Source organism: Hypoxylon fragiforme, assembly GCF_022984875.1.
Source record: "Hypoxylon fragiforme strain CBS 206.31 chromosome Unknown GGS25scaffold_7, whole genome shotgun sequence".
Taxonomy (NCBI): Eukaryota; Fungi; Ascomycota; class Sordariomycetes; order Xylariales; family Hypoxylaceae; genus Hypoxylon; species Hypoxylon fragiforme.
Genome location: NW_026054762.1, coordinates 2,576,668 through 2,596,435, shown reverse-complemented (window position 1 = coordinate 2,596,435; position 19,768 = coordinate 2,576,668). Strand labels below are relative to the sequence as shown.

General features: G+C 47.5%; 3 protein-coding genes across 3 annotated transcripts; 2 read left to right on the top strand and 1 right to left on the bottom strand.

Moving 5' to 3' along the window:
• Positions 1–1,299: 1,299 nt before the first annotated feature.
• On the bottom strand, positions 1,300–4,002 carry GGS25DRAFT_524008 (uncharacterized protein; the record flags this gene model as incomplete). Its single annotated transcript, XM_049264521.1, has 5 exons — positions 1,300–2,573; positions 2,637–3,346; positions 3,402–3,613; positions 3,681–3,895; positions 3,963–4,002. 5 exons carry the CDS (start codon positions 4,000–4,002, stop codon positions 1,300–1,302), a joined length of 2,451 nt encoding a protein of 816 aa, XP_049115004.1.
• A 2,399-nt stretch (positions 4,003–6,401) lies between these two features.
• Positions 6,402–8,823, top strand: GGS25DRAFT_500851 (interferon-related developmental regulator-domain-containing protein). The gene has a single exon (XM_049261878.1). The coding sequence runs from the start codon at positions 7,002–7,004 to the stop codon at positions 8,343–8,345; it is 1,344 nt and encodes a 447-aa protein (XP_049115003.1). The 5' UTR covers positions 6,402–7,001; the 3' UTR covers positions 8,346–8,823.
• Positions 8,824–12,652: 3,829 nt separating this feature from the next.
• Positions 12,653–18,555, top strand: GGS25DRAFT_385515 (uncharacterized protein). Its single transcript, XM_049258303.1, has 3 exons — positions 12,653–16,450; positions 16,509–18,258; positions 18,319–18,555. The coding sequence occupies exons 1-3, from the start codon at positions 12,953–12,955 to the stop codon at positions 18,378–18,380; spliced, it is 5,310 nt and encodes a 1,769-aa protein (XP_049115002.1). The 5' UTR covers positions 12,653–12,952; the 3' UTR covers positions 18,381–18,555.
• The last annotated feature ends 1,213 nt before the right edge of the window (positions 18,556–19,768 follow it).

Sequence of the window (19,768 nt, the reverse complement as noted above, 5' to 3'; positions counted from 1 at the left end):
TCGCAGCAGATCAACAAGACTAGATACCTCAATACAGGCAGGCTCTTGCTCGACTCACGCCCCAAGTTCCCCGCAGGAAAACTCTCCGTCGTTTCAAGGGAGCCAGCCAACTGGAATAAACCTCCAAGTTCCTACTGGCCCCCGCGTTCTCCGATACCAACCATCAATGTCGTAGCCACCAGAGAAACCCGCTGGTTTGAAGTCCCAACAATGAAGGGACTACGCACCATAGGTAGGTAGGTAACCTAGCCACGAAATATATATATATATATCCAAAACACTAAACGAGCACACGAATACACGGTACTTACCTATATCGAAAGACCAACCGCGAAAAAAAAAGATACCCAGCACACAAACAGAACAAAGCACTCGCATACCTACCTAGAACCACCAGCTCACTTCCATCATCCTGTAGGTACCTACCTACCTATTATGAAGAGATTAGAAAGAAAAAGAGCCCCCTAATGCTTACTATTACTACGTACTACGTTCTACCTAGGGATCCAACTAAACACCCAGTATCTCCTCTCGTAAAGGCTACCTGCCTTGGATGATTATGCGAGAAGCCCATCAGCACTTTGTCATCCTGAGAAGGGGTCCAGTTTACATTAGATACGTTAGGTATTTGAGAGACTACCCGCATATTAACTTTAAAGGAGAGCGGGTAGGCTCAATTGTAATCAATATTTCTTTTGTTCTCTACCTACCGAGGTAACCTTACCTAGTAGGCATAGTAGCTACCCCCATCCATGAGCCGCCCAGACTTACAAATCTTCTTTTGCTTGATTACTGAGAGGGATGGCTATATAGGGTTGTTAAGGGTAAAGAGAAAGTCGAGTGCTATGGTTCATTAATCGTGTAGATTTTGTCGGCGAGCCATTAATGAAAGCATCATGCATTACTTGCCTAATACCTATGTCAAGCTTCCGGTAGAGCAGTTCCGGGAAGTTCACCTCGAGAAATAAACATAAGAAAGTTGAGCTAAATCATAGCAACCACTGGTTTCGGAAAGCAGGTATGCATTCCATAGTAGGTGGCGTAAGCACACCATTTCCCCATCCATAGGCAAAGCCATCCAGCCATCTCCGCATTTCCTCCCTCGCGAGGACAACCCCAATGCAATGATACGTATCAGCCTTAGTACCCCCATCTGAACAAAGAGACCATAACTCCATTTCCGAATCCGCCTACGCCGTTAGAAACATGAAAGCATTATTTCCACTAATATACCCTGACCTGTCGTCCGAGTAGAAATGCCACAAGTATAGGACTGGGTAGATAATTCAGTGATGCCCACTACAGGGCAGGAGCGGTGGAGACCAAGAAGGTAAATGCTGCAGCACCGCCAAGAGCAACACATGCTGCTGCCTCGGCGAAGCGACGTCTCTTTGAGGGTTGCGTGGCAACTGGTGCCATTGATGGGGGAATGGGTTGTACTTCCCCCTCTTCATGTCCTCGAAACTGCTCCCGAGCAGGAGTCTTGGGAATACTGTCGTTTTGCATATCGGCAGATTCGGAATTGTTAGTCCCGTCAATTGCATCGTCGTGCCCTTGGTCTTGTTGGGCTGGCTCATTGCCATCGATGAATGCATCCTCGAATGAGCGCTTAGTACCATGAGTACTTAAAGTGACTAGGTCCGCCAAAGGGCTCGGGACATCTATCGGTGGTAGATGAATATACGGTATCTTAGTTTGTATGCCTTTGGGCTCTTGGGTAAGTAAGTCTTCGATCCCAACACGCCGGAGGTTCTGGCCGACATTGACCTCAGTTGCCATCTTGCTAAGTTGGAACGCATAGGCACTAGACATGTCAAACTCTGGACTTTGGGGGCGTTCGTGCGGAGCAGGAAGATCCACGCTGTGAGGGTTGTTAATAAATTTCTCTCCAGATGTCGACCACGCAGAACTCTGTGCTTCATTTGTAGCGCTAAGATCGAGGGTGGTGGGGTTTAGAAGGGGAGATGGGCGGGGTGTAGTATCAGCACCATCGAAAACCTCTTCCGAATGTTTCATGCTAGTAGAATCAACTCCTGCTGGTAAGGGTAAGGGTAGTAATGGCGAGTGCTGGAGATGATCTGCTGGGGTGCCAAAAGCATGTTGGCTTGAGCTCTCGTTCAACGTCTCTCGAATTGCAGAGACTGGTAATGAAGAATTACTGTCAGGGAGGATTGCGCGATTGTTCTCCCTAGCAGCAAAAAATTCAAACTTGCCGGACTTCTCACCCAAAGCCTGGGCTCTGGAGTAACTCATGGCCTTGTCAAGTACTGGGCGACTCTTGAACATCGCAGCGTCCGATGGACTTGGCTCTCGAATATTGAGGGTTGGGGGTGCTGTTTGTTCGGGTGCAGTGAATAAGTACGGCGTGGCAAAGGGACCATTTTGCTTATCAGAAGTTTCTGCCTCAGCGCTTTTAATTTTTTCGACACTTTCGGAAGTTAGCTCCTTCGAGATGGGAGGGTCCGGTGATGACGGCAGTGACGAATCTAAGCCAGTCGGAACGGGGCTCGATCCCGAATCTGACATGCTAACGCTTGACGAAGAAGCAACGTTAATCGGAGAGCCCTCATCGCCTAAAGAGTCATCATTATTAGTTGTCTGTGTATGTGCAAGCAACCGCATGGATGGCCACCTACCTCTTCTATAACAAGCAGACCTGATATACTGATAATGCAGGTTGTTATATATAGAGTCGTTGTCATCGTTATCATCGTTGTAGTCATCGTCATCGACGTCGACGTCGTCGTCGTCATCTATATCTCCAGCTGAAGCACTCATGTCGTCCCCTGAATCTCCCGTCATGGCGGAATCCGCCTCGGAATCGGTCATTCGGATATCGTCACTGTTGAGCTCCTCATCGTAGTCATGGGCATCCTCTTGGGAACTAAGAAGATCATCCTCATATACATTATCATTCCCATGTTCGTTAAGAAGATGTTCCACGAAGTCATTAGCTTCAGAGTCCAACAAATATGCGCCAACTGTATTGGAAAAGGTATCGGGTGGTGTAGGGGAGGCGGCAGCAGAGTTCATTTGGGTCGACTCCACAAATGGCTTGGGGCTCAAAGGCTCACAAGGCTCGGAGGTCAGGTCAATGACATCAGAGTTAATGTTAGCACGGCTCGTGGTATTTGAAGCGTGGCTGTGCTCGTTGGCCTCATCGGCCTCATCATGAGTTAAGTCTATAGATGGGCCTCGCTTCGCATTAATCCCTTGTGTAGATGGCATAGTTGTCTCAACTACACTATCGTCTTCGTAATCATCATCATCCTCGTCATCCTCGTCATCTGGGATGGTAAAGACTCGGCTTGTTGATCGACTGGCACTTGGCATAATTGGAGTAAGACTGTGTGAGGGATTAGAATCTGCATAGCAAACACAAGAGAAGATCTAAGACTGACGACTCAATTCCCTGACCACTTATCGCAAAGAAGTCAAGAGAGCAGGGGGGGAATGTTTCTTTGGACCTGAAAATATCGGTGCCAAATCGGAGGGTATCGCCATTCGACAACTTTACAGGCTTGTATTGTTGCAGCCTCTCTTCTTTGCTAATTCCGTCATTGGGCGTGTGGAAGGTACCATGGAGAGAGCCGATGTCTTTGATGAACACCGCCTGAGTCTGTCAGCATATGTGTGACGAGAAATGACGCCCAACAAAACAAAACCTTGGAGGAGCTTACATTGCAATGATAATCAAAGTACAACTCCGCATGGCCGCGCGACATAACGGGACTATCAAACCAAGCATTGTCCACCGAGGCGATGAAGCCCTTTGTGGGAACCTTGGATGCTCGGCCGATTCGAATAGAAGGTTCCTTCTGACTGAGGACAAATTGGCGTTTGGGAAAGACAGATGCATGAGTACCAGAAGGCCGCGCAACTAAGGTGACGACGACTACAAGGTTGATCCCAAGTTAGAAGATAAACAAATTTAATGGATTGAGAAGGGTGCGTATCCTTACCGCTGTCGTCGCTGTCAGTTGAGATAGTGACATCCGCCATTTCTATTTAGTATGATGGGTCGGCGGGAACAGAGTAATCTTTCAGCCTCGAGATTATCGAGGGGATGCCCAATCTTCCCAGGGCGAGGATATGAAGGATCGGAATCCCTAGAAGACCGAACTTAATTAGGATCTTTCATAGGCCAGATGGTTAGTGTACGAGTATGAAAGATGAAATGAGAGGTGGTAAATGGTAGAACCGTGAGATAGAGTAGGCTGGGTAGGTAAGTAATGGGTACGCATGTGTGTGTGTGTGTTCTCGAGATGTAGTGTGTGGTGTGTAGTGGTGGAGGGGGGGAGGTAAGAAGAACAGGCAGAAAGGAGGGGTGTGAGGAAAGTGGTGTGTCAGAAATCAAGAGCGGTGCAGCTCACAGGTAATCACCATATGAAGAGATAGGTGCAGGCGTAGGCGCAGACAATACCTAAGGGTATATGACAGCCCTGCGTAATCATTAATGGTAGTAGGAAGATGGGTGTATTTGGTTAGTAACGCAACCTGCCTGCCAGTAATATAGGTAGACCTGAAGGTGCGATTGGGCGGGGTAGTTGAAGTTCAAATGTTATCATACGGAGCCTGAGGTAAGAGCAACGGGGGATCGAGTAGATAAAGTTAGGCCGTCAATTAAATCAGTCATATGTTATGTATGTACCTTCCAATGCTTACATACATAGTATGCTTAAGCCTGGTCAATATGTAGGAAACACAAACATCAATGATCAATGACCAATGACCAATGATAAATACATTTAGATCCTAGGCAATACCTACTTAAGCGTGCTTCATAGACGAGTTATGTATTATTTAGGCTGCCTAAGGCGGCCTTGGGTAGTTCAATGTTTGTCTTGTGTAGAGCATATATACCTAAGGAACCTATCCATTCATGGATGGATGTACATAGCCATGTATCGAGGGGATTTATGTTATCATTTGCCTCCATATCAACCAAGCACCGTGTATACTATATGTGCATAGTATACTATGTACACTGTACCGTCCTCAGGGCGCATGAGACAAGAAGGGGGCTTAAGCTTCTAAGTTGGAAACACTCGGGCAGACACTCGCGTACTATTGTAGGTAGTTGGAGCCTAGCAGCCTTGGAATTCAACTACATTGGATATGTTAAGGGTAGGCTGCTAGGCAAATGGTTGGCGGGGCTGTGACTGCCTAATACTATGAAAAAGTCCCACCTTCAAGGCTGAGGTTCTTCAAGTACGGCGTAAATGATGATAATGATGATGGTGATTGATCGATTATCATAGTTCCGTATAACTACTTTATTGTTGGATTAATTGATTGAAGAATGATAAAGCTTCATTATTGAAAGAGTCACTTGTTATTTACTTCATTGATATATGTATATGGGGTTTCAATGGTTTAACCAGGCACTTCAAGATTCCCCTTGTCTGACATGCGATAATTATGGCAAGGATTCAGAGTTCAGCTAGTGGGGTCGATAGGTGGGATGGCGGGGTACTTGAAGATACATCCATGGATGCTTCAAATTCAATGTTTGACTGTTCAGGTGTGCCGACTCATTGCCGAGTCCTACGTACATCACGGTACATGTACTAGACGGGCTGCATGTGTACAACATTGAATACCTTGACATACAGTGAATGCATATAATTGATTGTTTGCTCAGTGTGTATAACTACTAGGTATACATTATCAAACCATTAACGTGTAACAAGTTAGCAGCATGTTATCCGTTACATACATAGTACTCGACGTAAGCTTGTATATGGATGTACCTACATAGATACACACATTCATTTGCGTACCCTAAAGGTATGAAACATTGGGCTTAATGTTAGCATTCAATGTTGCTGTTGCCATTCAATAAATCCATGGATGTATGTACGTTTTGGCCTAGCCTGCTAGGTTAGGTGGATTGAAATGCGGGATATGGGGTCACACCTTCCTTGAAGGTACACTAGGTCCTACATACATAGGCTCATATGATGTGTGTACTTATGCACTATCTACCCCAGATAAATGGGAAAGTTCCCTCGATATTGATGATAGCAATTCGAACAACATCGGTATTGATGACCTTAAAGATAAGTTCATGTCAAACGTTTATATGTTGCGTATAGGTAGGTAGATGCTACCATGTAATTGTGCATAGCTACATGTACCTAGACACTACATTTATCCATGGAAACTACCTACATATGTAGTACTCTAGGTCCCAGGTCCCTACATACCTACCCTAGGTAAGTTAATTAGTAGTCAACCGGCTTTAAGTGCTTGCATATAGTATGTGCAAGTACCGAACAAGTATCGCGATAAGGACTTATTAGCGCTCTAATAGATACGTCACGTTATTTCCCTGCACGCCCCGCGATTTGTTCATGTGACGGGGTTTCATTTTACCTGATGACGCATTGCCCACCTTTTGCACAACCTGACTGTTCCTTGCAGTGTGTTCACTGTGTTGCGATTACACATCCCTTCTAAAGTTCTTCCTAATGATTAGCCTTCAACGTTCCATACTCCTATCTCCGAATTGTCATTCCATTTTTTAAAGAAACTCTTGGTGCGCTCCCAAAATAATTCGCCGCCACCTTTCTCTAGTTACTACCTACCTATTAAACCTAACCTTCCATTGTTCTCAAGTGCTTATCCATTGTTCTCAAGTGCTTATTATACTTAGCACGCGTATCCAATACAGTTTTTCGTCCCAGAATCAGGACAACTATAACAATCCTGTAAACAAAGCGTTTCTCCGAAAGCTTCCCAACTGCATATATAAGAACCTGCACCAATCACTAAATATTTCTCAAGCCATCCTCATGGAATCCAAGTCACGAACAACTTCCTTGTCATTTCTCTGTGCACGAACGAGAAAACTCAAAACTTGATTTAGGCTGTACATTTAATTAATACTGCCACACTTCGCCTAGTAACGACACGACGCGACCCGAACCGACCAAACCTAATCATTCATACTGTCAAAAGATTCTTTGAATAGGACCTTTGATTTGCAACATTTCAAAATGTCGGATCTACGAAAGAAGATATTCGAGAGCGGCAAGACCGTCTCCAGAAAGGCGCGCTCCAGACAACAGTCAGCACTTGCATCCCCGGCTAGTTCACGGGGTGCCTCGCGTGCTACCAGCCAGCAAGCCTCCGACGAAGATGATGAGAGCGACTACGAATATAATGAGAGCGTGGCTAGTTCTCTCGGAAACTCGGAAGATGGCGACGAAGCAGATCCGGCGCCGCCGTCTGAGGCTCTTCACAACCGTATTGTAGACCTGCTAGATCAGAAGCGTGACAGCGGGCAAGATCGAGAGAAGAAGTTAACAGCGTATACCGAGCTGATTCGACATCACCCAAGTGCCGAGGAAGTTGAGTCGCAAATGGGCGAAATCATTCCCATGCTCATAAAGGGTGTGCGCGGACGAAGAACTTCCCAAGGCGTGCTACAGTCCCTGAAAGCTCTTATGACAACCATCCTGTCAACTGGCGCTGAGAATATTCATGCCGACGTATACCAGCCTTTGAAGGCCTTAATTCAAGATTCAGATAACGACGATGATGACGAAGCGATCAAGGTAGCAGCCATCCAAGCCATGGGCATTTCTGTGATGTGTGGTGGGGGTTCTTTTACTGCGGCAGAGGAGTTTCTGGAATTCCTTCTTGATATTATCGAGAGTGATGGACATGTCATTGGGGCGGGCGATAACGGACCGGTAGTCGCCACAGCGCTGACTGTATGGGGATTTGTTGCTAGCGGTCTTGATGATCTCGAGGAACAGAGTTCGCGGGCACTAGAGGCATTCACTGAGCAGCTTGATAGCAGTGACGTCCATGTCCAAATTGCAGCTGGATCCAACATCGCCTTGCTCTTTGAAACTGCGGGCGAATATGAGGTGGAGACAGGGCAGCCCTGGAATATGCGTGTTGACCAAGACAGGCTTCTTCGACGGTTGAATGCTCTTACGAGAGAGTCATCAAAGTCAATTTCCAAGAAGGACCGAAGACAGCTTCACAGCAGTTTCAATAGCGTGGTGACCTCTCTCACGCTTGGAAAAGGTCCAGGATACTCAACTGCACGACGTTCTCAGAGCAATCCTCATACTGGAGGCAACAGAGTTGACTTCAAAGGTGATTATCAAGAATACGGCTATCGACAAAAGCTTCGAATTAACAACATTAGCATTGTCATAGACACTTGGTCTTTGTCGGCCCGATTAGGAATGCTCAAGTCTATTCTTGGAGGCGGTCTCGCCAGCCATTACCTGAATAACCCGGTGGTGAAAGACCTACTGAGCGGTGCTAAGACTGAGTATGTTTCTGCTCCGCCGAAGAAAAAGAAGCTTCCAATGAAGTACTAGCAAGGGTGGTTTCGATTGAAGTACAAGATATCAGCCTGGTGTGCCACTTTCTATACCAACAACACCGGAGGATCAATGGGTAGCCTAGCTGAATATTTAGTAAGCTTCTGGGGGTTTTCCCTCCGACTTTGTTTATTATAGTTGAACCATTACGCTCGTTGGGAGCCTACCTAATGTTGTGTTAATTTCGAGAACCGTACCTGGTGCCCGCTACCCTGTATATATTCTCGTTGCTCACACTAGTGGACATATATAAGCAATCAAATATCTTATCACGTAGTAGTCTGGCGTTTAGATATATAGCATATATGTAGTATTAAGTCAAAAATTTGCATATACACAATGCTCCTATGTATGTATGCAGCTGTTACATACATACCTAAGGTTAGTATGTAGCTGTTATGTAGACGTTCAATGTTGCCAATGAAGCAAGATACATATGTAGCTTATGTAGGCTACATGTTCCGAAAAGATCATGTTTAGATACATACTTAGGTATGCACTATATTTACGTACCTAGGGACCTATGATATGTACGTACATACACCTGGGCACAGTATATTCGTTTGTTCCATTACGACGCTCCCATGTTCTTGTTATAGTACACATGGGTACCAGCCTACCGAAATAGGAGACCTGCCTAGGGGAGGTAACTTAAACGCGGCTAACCGCATAACTTGTGCTACGTCCTTGTGCGATATATATGGCCCAGCTATAATCGGCCATCGAGATCTACCAGTGTTTTAAGTGCCAGTGCTCGCACCAACATGCTTTAGTACCTAGGTGTCTAACCTAGGTTACTGTATTGTACTTGATAGTCGATGGCGAGGAACGACTGTCTGGTGTGTAAGGGGAAACAAGAAGCGAATGCGTTGAGAATCTGCGCCCCAGTTCCCAGTCCTATCTCTATCTTTATCTACATACCTAGATATATATTTTATACCTATGTATTTACGAAGTGTATGGGTGCTGTTAGATGCCTAGGTACGGTACGGTAAGATATGTAGGTCTGGCGATCAAATGCACCGTTTGTAATGCCAATGTCGACGGCTCCGGTAGCTAGTTCCTTGCATGCCAAAGTGGAAAGCTGCATGCATGTCGCAAGATGCCCTGAGGGATAGATGCGGAATATCTGTTGGTGGGCAGTGGATCCGGCTGCAGACTAACGGCGATCGTGGGAGTTGCTTCGTTGCCTGATACATGTATTTTTTCTCAACCTTATAGAGACATCATTCACGTCTACATATGTAACTCGTTTACAGTGCCTACCTAAGTAGAGGTCTTATTCTGCTTGATAAATAGCAAATCGAGAACCGTGATATGGCAAGATTCCAGCAGTGCGTAATACCCTGACATCCTAAGGATAGGGGCGTCAGCCTCGGACTAGAAACTACTTCGAAGAGACGCACATCTATTCGCCACCGTAGATCACTGGCACCGTAGAGAACTCCGAGAGGGGATTAGGGACCTCTTATATGCTTATGCGTAGGATACGTTCGGTGTGGCTTTGTGATAAGGCATCTCACCGTCCACAGTCTATACTATACCCAAACGCAAAGCCCCTTGCACTCCTCGTTCCGAACCATTAGAAGTTGAAGGCGATATATCCCGCGAGAATATATGTAGCGAGCAGATAAGCAGGAGAGGGGTCCTTTAGGCTCATGTACATATATTGCATGTGCAATTGTAGATGCCGCCGGTTCCACCAAGTCGTATTACGCGGATTTTGATGCAGATCGGATGGCAGCGTAATTGTGCACCGGGCAACGTGATTAGCTCGGGGACTGATACTTTCCACATATTATATCTCTCTGGACGAAACGGCTGCGGATGCGACTCTTTTTTTTTTCTTTTTTTCTTTTCCTGAGTGCCTATCTGCCTAGGTGGATTGAAGTATATTTTTACCTCTATATGCTCTTTCCCGGCTGTTTAGTGAAGAGGCATATAGACGTCGGATTTGTAGAAGAGCAAAAGAAGTCGGTGAGCGTCGAGGCTCTCGTAGCCCCGATAGCAATCACGATACGATCAATGGGTGCTCCATATGGGGAAAAATCAAGGTAAAATTACGGGGCGAGTCGGGAATGTTTAACAGCTGGTTGAGCCGATTTGCCTCCAGGATGGCATTGTCACTGGCTCAAGTCGGCTACTTAGCAATTGGCGGATACGACTGGACCGAGTTCTGTTAGTGTAGTGTAGTTATTTGGGCTGGTACTTTGTAGGGCTTGCCGAGCAAAGTGTTTGGCCAAGTTGTGATCCAAACGGACCTTGTTTCCCTGTGGAGCGCATGTCATCGCGCCGTTGCCAAAGCTTAGATCGTCGCCCAGCCAAAGACGCAGGAGCCAATTTCTGCGGGGACCAAGGACCGTTTCAAAAGACAATTTGGGTCAGACGTAAATAAAGAGAGGAAAAATAAAAATAAACGAAGAGGATATTGGGCAGCAAACAGGAACCGGGTCTTTGGTAAACGATTTTTTTTTTACAGTCTCATAATCACTTGACACTACATAGTGCGTACATATGTAGGTACTTGGCCATCATGTGTGTTCTACATGTAATAATGTAGTTATGTGCAGTTCAGGTTCTAATTACCAACCTCTTCTTTTCGGTACTCAATACCAAGGAAACGGAAACAAGGTCTTCAAGTTGAGAAATGATAGCCTACCTATTTTAAGACTTCAAATGTTAGCTGTAGGTAATGGATACCGAGGTTAGCAATGCGATGTATTGAATGTTGGATGTAATAATTACATATATGTAATTGATGTCGAGTACAGTATGAATGGTACGATTGATATACCTGCATGTATGTAAGAGTATTGAAGTTGATAGAACTTAAATAGAAGGTCGCATTTGATTAGTGCATGACAATGGTAATGACGATGACCATGACGATAAATGATAAACGATAAACGATTGATTATGAACAAACTCAACGTCCCAATAGTTATACCTAGTATGCCCTAGGTACCTAAGGTAGGGATGTAATCAATTAAAATCTGCAATTAAAAATCTGACTGAAGAAAGAACATGTCGTTCGAGGGGAAGCGACATTGGAAGAATTGAAAGCCTCTTAAGGCAACCCCGACCTTCTTGTCGTTACAGCCGGTCTGTCCCTGTCAGCTTCTACACCACTGCATAGTACCTACCTATCTAGTAGTCAGGGTTCCGTATCGTGACACCATTGGTCGGATTCTTGAAGCAGGGCCAACGCATCAAATCTAGCACCCCAGCAAGTTTTACCACCTAGCAGAGCCCCCCCCCCCCCCCCCCCCCTCTCCCAAGCTCCCTCCCAAGCTCCAGTCCAACTAGTTCCTGCCAGTTCCGAACCAGTCTTGTTGCCTTTCCAGCTTTTATTTCCCACTCGTCAATATAACAAAGCCTCATAAGCCTATTATCACCCTTTCTCATCCTTCTTCACCTCATACGACTCGTAATCCAGTCCTTCTCTATCCCCACCGCCATATCGAGGAGGAAGCCTCGAGGGCTTGCACTCGTCTGACGACTGTACTGGTGGCCCTAGAGAGAAATAAGCAACACCTGGACTGTCACCTGCAACAGTACTTCTAGTACTTGTATAATACCTGCCTACATACATTTTGAGTCTATGATCGTATTGGATGCCAGGTGGTTTGACATACATGAGTCCTGCAAGAAAGAGGGCGTCTCACCCAAGTTCATCCACTTCAGCATTGCATTACCAGCCCTATCCACTCAATTTCGAAAGAGAAGCATCGAATAATTTAGTCCCGGGTGCTCCAGGTGCCTCAGGTGCCTCAGGTGCGCATCTTGGGGTTGGAAGCAACATACCGATCCAAACTATAGGCACACCGTCTATTTTCTATTCAAATTGATATCCTTATTCATTCAAGTAAGTATGTATACCAATTTTTCATAATTCCAACTGTTCTGTGATTATTATATTTTAGCGCGGGAGTTCGTGTAAGTGTATGGATTCTTGTATTGCAACCTTCCAAGGTTGATTGCGCTGCCGACCCAGCGCAATTGAGGGGGCTGGGATGTGACGGGATGGAGAAGAGAATCACCAAAAGAAAAAAAATCACCGCCTACCTAGGAGAGGAGCCTTTTCCCTTTCCCTTCCCTTCACCAAAATACCTCTACATGTTGATAACTACCACTCACCTTTTTTATATTTTCTTTTATTCTTTTCCCATGCCCTGTCTCTAATTTTTGGACCTCGGGTCTCAAATCATAATAATAATTCACTGTCATCCCCATTAGTCAATTGTTATCATTGTCATCTTCGAAAAACAAGACGGCATAATACTTCCCTTGTACACTAACCACCAACCTCTTTCTAATTTTGAAATACCCTCATATCTAACTTACGCGCTTCAGTTTTCGCATCTTCCTCTCATTCATCCCCTAATGTTTTGATCGACACTTGCGCAGACTCTTCCGCCTCTGCCCATCTGCATATACCAGTCTGTATCCGGTCTAAATACTGGGGCGACACTGTTCACCGCTTGACCAACTCACTGGGGTAAACATAACCGAGCAACCAGAGGATTGGCCAGGGAGGAAGCGGCCAATCAAGTTGAGGCGAGGCCGCATATTTTGGACAACTAGACGCACTCTCGGGCAGCAAAATGGGAGTCGACTTGCAAAATCCACCCCCGTTGCCCGCCCCGACCGAGACCGAGTCCCACGTTAGCACACCTACCGAAGTTGCTGCTTCCGATGTGTCAAAACCTGCCGACGACGACATATCTCATTATTCCCTTCCTGACGACGGAACACCTGTTACCATCAAGACCCGTGGTCACAGGTCCAATCGCTCTCAAACCTCACTACTAATTGAATATTTCGAAGGCGGCAAGAACGGTCCTTCTGGTAGTTCAAGTTCTGCCGAGCGCAAACCCAGCGTTCGTGTGCGAGTAACTCCCTCTAAGACTCGTGGGAAGAACGATCATATTCAGATCACCGAGACTAAGAGTACGAGAAAAGCATCCTCGTCTAGAAGGGCGACCGCAAGCCCTAATATGACCCGGAGTGAATTAGACATCATGACGGACCCAGAAGATGCAAGGAGCATGCACTCCTACGCGTCTGCAACTGAGGAGTCTAATGTCTCGCGTAACCCCATCGAGGTAGAAATCGACTCCAGAAGCCATCATCGCCGCCGAAAGGTGTCGAGCCCACTGATACCTGCATCGGATAGCAAAGTTTCGACTTATCAGGCACCTAACATGTCCGACATATCAGCAATCCCATCTGATAGTTTTCTTGATGGTTCTGGTGGCACATCGGCAAATGAGAAGCGGGCTAGAAGCCCAACACGCCCCGAAATTCCCGCTACAACCGAGAGGGTCAACCGTAAGGTTCGAGGTTCCACCCACGATCTGAGTGTCATGCAAAAGGCAGTTGAAAAGGCAAGCAAGCCAGAACGAAGACACAAGTCAAAGAGTAGAACAAGCAGTTCCGGTGAAAAAGAGAATGAAAGACGCAGATCCAAGGGCAGCAACAACAAGGAATCTTTGGTCTCAGCCGCTGACTCCAGCAACATTTCATCACAATTTACCGCCAGCCACCGCTCCTATGATTCACATGCCTCTTCTAAGGTGTCGATCAATAACCCCAAGCTTCTCGAGACTGTCGAAGATGCTATTCGACGACTCATTTTACCCGAATTAGATGCCATCAAAAGAGAACGAAGTCAACGAGAAACTCGAAGACCACGAGATCGGGAATCTTTGTCTAGCCTCACCTCTGCATCCCGTGAGGATATAGCGGTTACGAGTAAGAGGAAACCTGCCGATACCACCCAAGCAGCCAAGGCAAAAGATAAACGAGATAGAGAAGCTAGAAACGACCTATCGCCTCAAAGTAGCATTGAGCTTGTTTCCGTTGTTGATGACATCCCTGATGAAGAACTCACACCACGCCGCGACACCATCGACAAGCTTACAGATGTTGCTCTGGGGGCCGCCGTTACGGGTGCTGCCCTACGATCTAGGTCCAGAGGCGATGAGAAGAGGCAACGAAGGAGGAGACGCGCAGAAACGCCAAAGCGCGACAACGGTGAACGATATGCCGACGACTACGATGATGATCATGAGGTAGTGCCACCCATGCCTCTGCAGAGCGAAATCAACCCTTCCGAAATAACCCGAACTTCGATATTATCAGCAGAGACGGACCGACCTCACTCTGCCAGTGAAGAAATGACCCCGGGCCGAGAGCTCTCTCGAGATATTGCTTCACCAGATTCTATTCAGAGAACTCCTACACCGTCAAGATCTCCTGCACACACACTACAGACCTTAGGAGTTCAACATGCCAACATATCTCACGGCGATCTCAAAGCTCTACCCCGCAGAGCAAACAATGAATACCGAGAAGACTATAGAACTGATGAGCTCGGGAACCGTTATGCTGCACATGAAGAATATGACGATGATTATGATGATGCGGGCCATCTTGCCGAGCCTGGCATGTACGATGATGACCCGTCCATGCAAAATTTCTACGGATCCCAGGACGTTCCAGCACCATTGCGCTACGTTCCCTATCAGCAAGAGAGGCGTGGTTTAAGTCCCATTCAGAGTGTATCAGGTTACACCGAGGGGGAGAGTGATGTTCACGCTAACCGGGATTCGAGAACGTTGCACACTGCAAGTGAAGTTTCGTCTCCAGAGAAATCACTATACCACGACCGAGATCTCCACTCTCCAAGTTCAATTCCTAGTAATTTGCGAGGTCATGCTTTCGCAGACGAGGCTAGCAGCGTCATGAGTTCAGGCGTGGGTTACAGGAATACCACATATACCGAAGACAGCGAGTTGGATCGAGTGACATCAGGACAAGCAGTTCATGTTGTCGGTGGAAACCCCGAAATGGTGCACCCGAACTTTGCTCCCGAGTCTGCTGTCGCATCTCTAGTAGAGGGTTCGCAGCTGGATCCTTCCCTCTTGAGCGGATCTGGGGGTGCCAGACAAGACTATCGCGACTCCTCTCTATCTTACGACGATAGAACCAGGTCAAGGGGAGTGAGCCCAACCAAACGCTCTGTGGAGAGCCGCCGTGAAGCATTCGAACAGCAGCAAGAGCATTCGCCGGCTCCATCTCGAGAGTTTTCAGAGTACGAGCTTAATGAATACGGCCAAAAGGTACCCTTATCTAAGTACCGCAATTCCCCCACAGCCTCCGAGAACGCCATTACAAGTGTTGCTCTTCAACGAGCCGCGGCTGCGGCTCTCAAACGCAAGAATGAAGACCAGCAAGGCGCAAATACTGAATCGAAGGATGACGAGTTTGTTGGTGAAGGCGTTTCACGCAACCGATCTTTCAAAGAACGGGCCAAGACTGGGTACCGACCAGACGCCACCCCACGTCACAGCGTCGATCGCCTTTCGGATTACTCTCAGCCCAGGTTAGGAGCTAGTGGCCTTCCTGACATGGAAGATCCGATGCCCGAGATCGGCTATGGCTATGATGAGCAAACCCCGTCAGTAGTTCAGGGACCACTAGATGGATCCCAGCACGATAGGGAAAACTGGTCAGGAGTGCAGACTCCAGTGCAGGATAGGTCTCATGCCTATGACCGTGCGGTAACGCCCAAGGCAAATAACGGCCAAGGCCTAGGGATTTCAGACGCTGCTGCTGCTGCCACTATTGCAACCGCAGGAGCACTCGCTACATCGCACAGCCGTCAGCCTAGTCAGGATCAGGATGAAGAGTGGCAGAGAACATCTGTCGACCGCAAGCGGGATACACTGGTCACAAACCCCTACGAGGGGACCAGCCCGATTGCCAACTTACCTGGAGTAGATGACAACATGCTAGGTGCTTCTGGATATGGAGCAGATGCCTACAGAGGCGGGTTTCACACCGGCAGTCCCGGAGTAGGTGGAGGTGATGAAGGATATATCTCTGCAGCACCAAATGACGCACGCGATAGATCCGATGGTCAAGGCAAAGATATCGGCATGCTAAACCGATCAAATGAAGATCCGTTCTACGCACCAAAGGATACGAGGCATCTTACTGGGCTCTCCCAGGCGATGGGATCCCCCCTTTACGACTCCGCTACTGGAAACGGAATCGACAGGATTCAATCAAAAGATATCATTGCCTTGATGGAGCACGTAAGTAGACCCACATATATTGATTGACAACAATAGATTAAAGCTAATTTGTGTGCAGCTTATGGTTCGCGATGCGCAGCGAAGTGCTCGTGATACTGAGATCCTGGTTACTCTCGTTCGGTCTGCGGCAGAAATGCGCAACTCTTTTGAGGATATCAAGAGAATGCTAGTAGACAGCGAGGACCAGATCGTCAATGAGGTGAAGGACAATACCGAGAAGTCAATTAAGCGTCACCTAGGCGGACCTCGACCTTTCCCTGGAAGCAGTGCACGATCTATCCAGGGTTCCCAAGCCGGTACCGAGGACACTAATGTCAAGAAGCGCAATCTTCTCCGCCGAGCACTTCAGGGCCTCGGCTCCAAGGGTGCAAACGACCTGGGCAGAATTGAGGATATGCTGAACCAGCTACTTACCGATGTTCACGACCTCAAAGATCAGAGCAACGGCCCAATGGGCCCATCAAGCACGCGAGCTCACTCGATTGATAACATCCAGCCAGAGGTTCAGTATGAGCAAGATCGAGGCTATGAGCCCGAGGGCCATGCTGGAACATCGACCGCTAGCCATGCAAGCCAATCGGGACACCTCTCGATACCCCAGTCTCGTGGAACTTCTAATAAGATGGGTAATGATCGAAAATTCTCAGACCACCGCATTAGCACCGTGCCTGAGGATGAGGATGAGTACAATGACCATCCCATGCCGCCATCAAGTCAATACGAGATGCATGGCGGGATGATGTCTCCCAGCGAAGAGAGGCCTAGGGGTGGGTCAGTGCCCCTGGGCACACCGCCTCAGCAGAGCTCGCAGGCGCACAACTACTCAATGAGTAATGAGAACACGCCTCAGACTGGAGAGAGCAAGAAGCACAAATCTCGGGGTTCCTCTAGCTTCTTCCCCAAGATTTCGCGTTGGTCAGAGACAACGACATCAAGCCTCGGCAGAGTTTTCCGTAGTAGTGGTGCTTCTAAGAAGCATGATCCCCCAGAGGATTTCTTACAGCACCCTCCCTCAAGGTCAGGTTCAGATCTAGTCAACTATGATCAATACCAGCCTCGGGATGTCTATGACAATGACAAGCTACACTCTGGTTTCTCGGAGCAAGATTTACGCCCTGCCCCCGCGAGTGGCAACATGCAAAACACGCCGAGCACTCCCGCAATGGAGCAGCCTCAGATGCAGAACCCCCAACTGCAGCAAGCGTTTGCACCAATTCCATACGCCACTCCAGAAGATCCTAAATATAGGGCCCATCGCAACTCTCTGAACTTGCAACATCCCCAACCTAGACAGGGGCAGACGGAACGGTTCCGAACCGCACTCGAGACGTCGGCGCAAGATTACGACACGCCTATGTCACCGAGATCAGCTGACTGGGCTGGCTCGGTCAGCTCTCTTACCAGGCAGAACGCCAACAGATATAGCGACAACAGCGCAATGCAGTCTGGCCATGGGGGCGATGATTACAATTGGCAAGAGATATCGCCTAACCATCAGGGACCACCACGACCTCCCAAGGAGCCGCTAGATGGCCAATCCCCTTCCCTTTCGCAGACTCCTGCTCAACACGACCGAGTGAACAAGCTACAGAAATCTCAAGGTAGCCCGCTGCCTTATCACAGTGTCGAGAGCGGCTACGGTACAGCCACGGCCACGCATGCCGGAAGCTACCACTCCAGTAGCCCGAAGTTGGAGAACCGAAATCTGAGCGGAGCCCTTGGAGTACCCGCACGAAGACCTAGTGGGCCCAGAGCAATGACGCCGAGTCGGGGCAGTGAGGACGGGGAGGAGAGAAGGCGAAAGCGAGGTCAGTCGGCATCCATAGCATGCTCCTGAACTCGAGGCCCGGTTTGCTAACTAATCCCAGATACATTCGGCTCGATTGCCAGTCCCTCCAGCGTTATTAGCCAAGAGTCCGAGACCTTTTAGGAGAAGCGTGCTCGGTACCTTGACATTATATCGCCTACTTCACCATTCCACGTTGAGTTCAAGAAGTTGGACGGATGAACGAATGAATCGACGGCTGACATCAATACGGCTGCCGGGTCGGCCGTAAACATTAAATATATTAATTGCGACGTTTCGCAGGCGTTTGGACTCTTTAGTACATCATGTTATACCTTTCTCCCTTCTTCTGTATTATGTTCTTTATAGAGAAAGGACGACGCAAAAGAGCATAGTAATAAGGGGAGGTAAATGACTACGGTCATTTTGATTTTCTACGAAGATTTCTCAGGGCATTGATTGAAATAAGAGCAAGATATTGGCATTGGCATTGCCTACGGCATGGCACGTATTGCAGCCTGAGCTTGGCAACGAGACGATTGATTTGGGTCGGTGGGATGGTTGGTTAGGTAATTTAGGTACCTAGGGCTGCGCGAAGAGATACCAAAAGGATGATGAAGATTTGATATCCCGAGACTTTGATTTACCATGAAATACGCAACCCCCTCTTTTTTCTTTCTTTGTGAATGAGTGATGAAGTATGAATGATGAAAGGATGAAACGAGGTTAAGGGTTGCTTGAGGTGAGGTAGAGTGAAGGGAAGGGAAAGGAATGCGTTTCAAGTTGATAGTTGGTCCGTGTTCGAACCCAGAGATGGCGGGATGGTGGAAGGGCAGGTGATGTGCGTTGTGGATGGAATAATCATTTAATACGTCTTTCATGGCTCTAAGCCACGTATCTGTCTAACCTTACATACTCCGTTCATAGTGCCAATTATTATAGATACCTATTTTTGTGTAAAGCTGTCAGAGTAGGTCGACAATTGGCAGAGCCATGGTGGTCTGCAGAGGAACTTTCCAGCATTCTCTTTCACTTCAAGTTGGCAAGCTTCTATCTTGAGCCGCATTACCTACCTAGTACCTACCAGCCTACTCCTACTTCAAAGACTTACCCAGTCTTCTCTGCCTAGGTAAGTAGTTATAATATTAAACTGGTGCCGCTTGTCCGGTCCTGGGCTAGAACGTACCATCTATAAAACTAAATAGGTCTTCAGGTGCCTGACCTTCTAGGTAGTCTTCATCCAGATAATTGCTCGCCGAAGTTAACCACATATTTAGATATACTTGAACATCAGATACCCCAGCCCGCCCACCAATCAAGATCACGTCTGCTTGTCGAGTTATATAACGCGGGCCAGTCTGGAGAGGTTGGTGGTGTCCAACTCGGTCTCGAACGCTGCACCCCATGTTTTCGTTCCTATTGTCCGGGGCCAGATCCAGCAAGTTAACCGCTCTGTCGTGCCCAGGGGGCATCAAAAACACTGAGCCCATCATACCAAGCTCATAGACGAAAACTCCCAATTGGCTCTGATG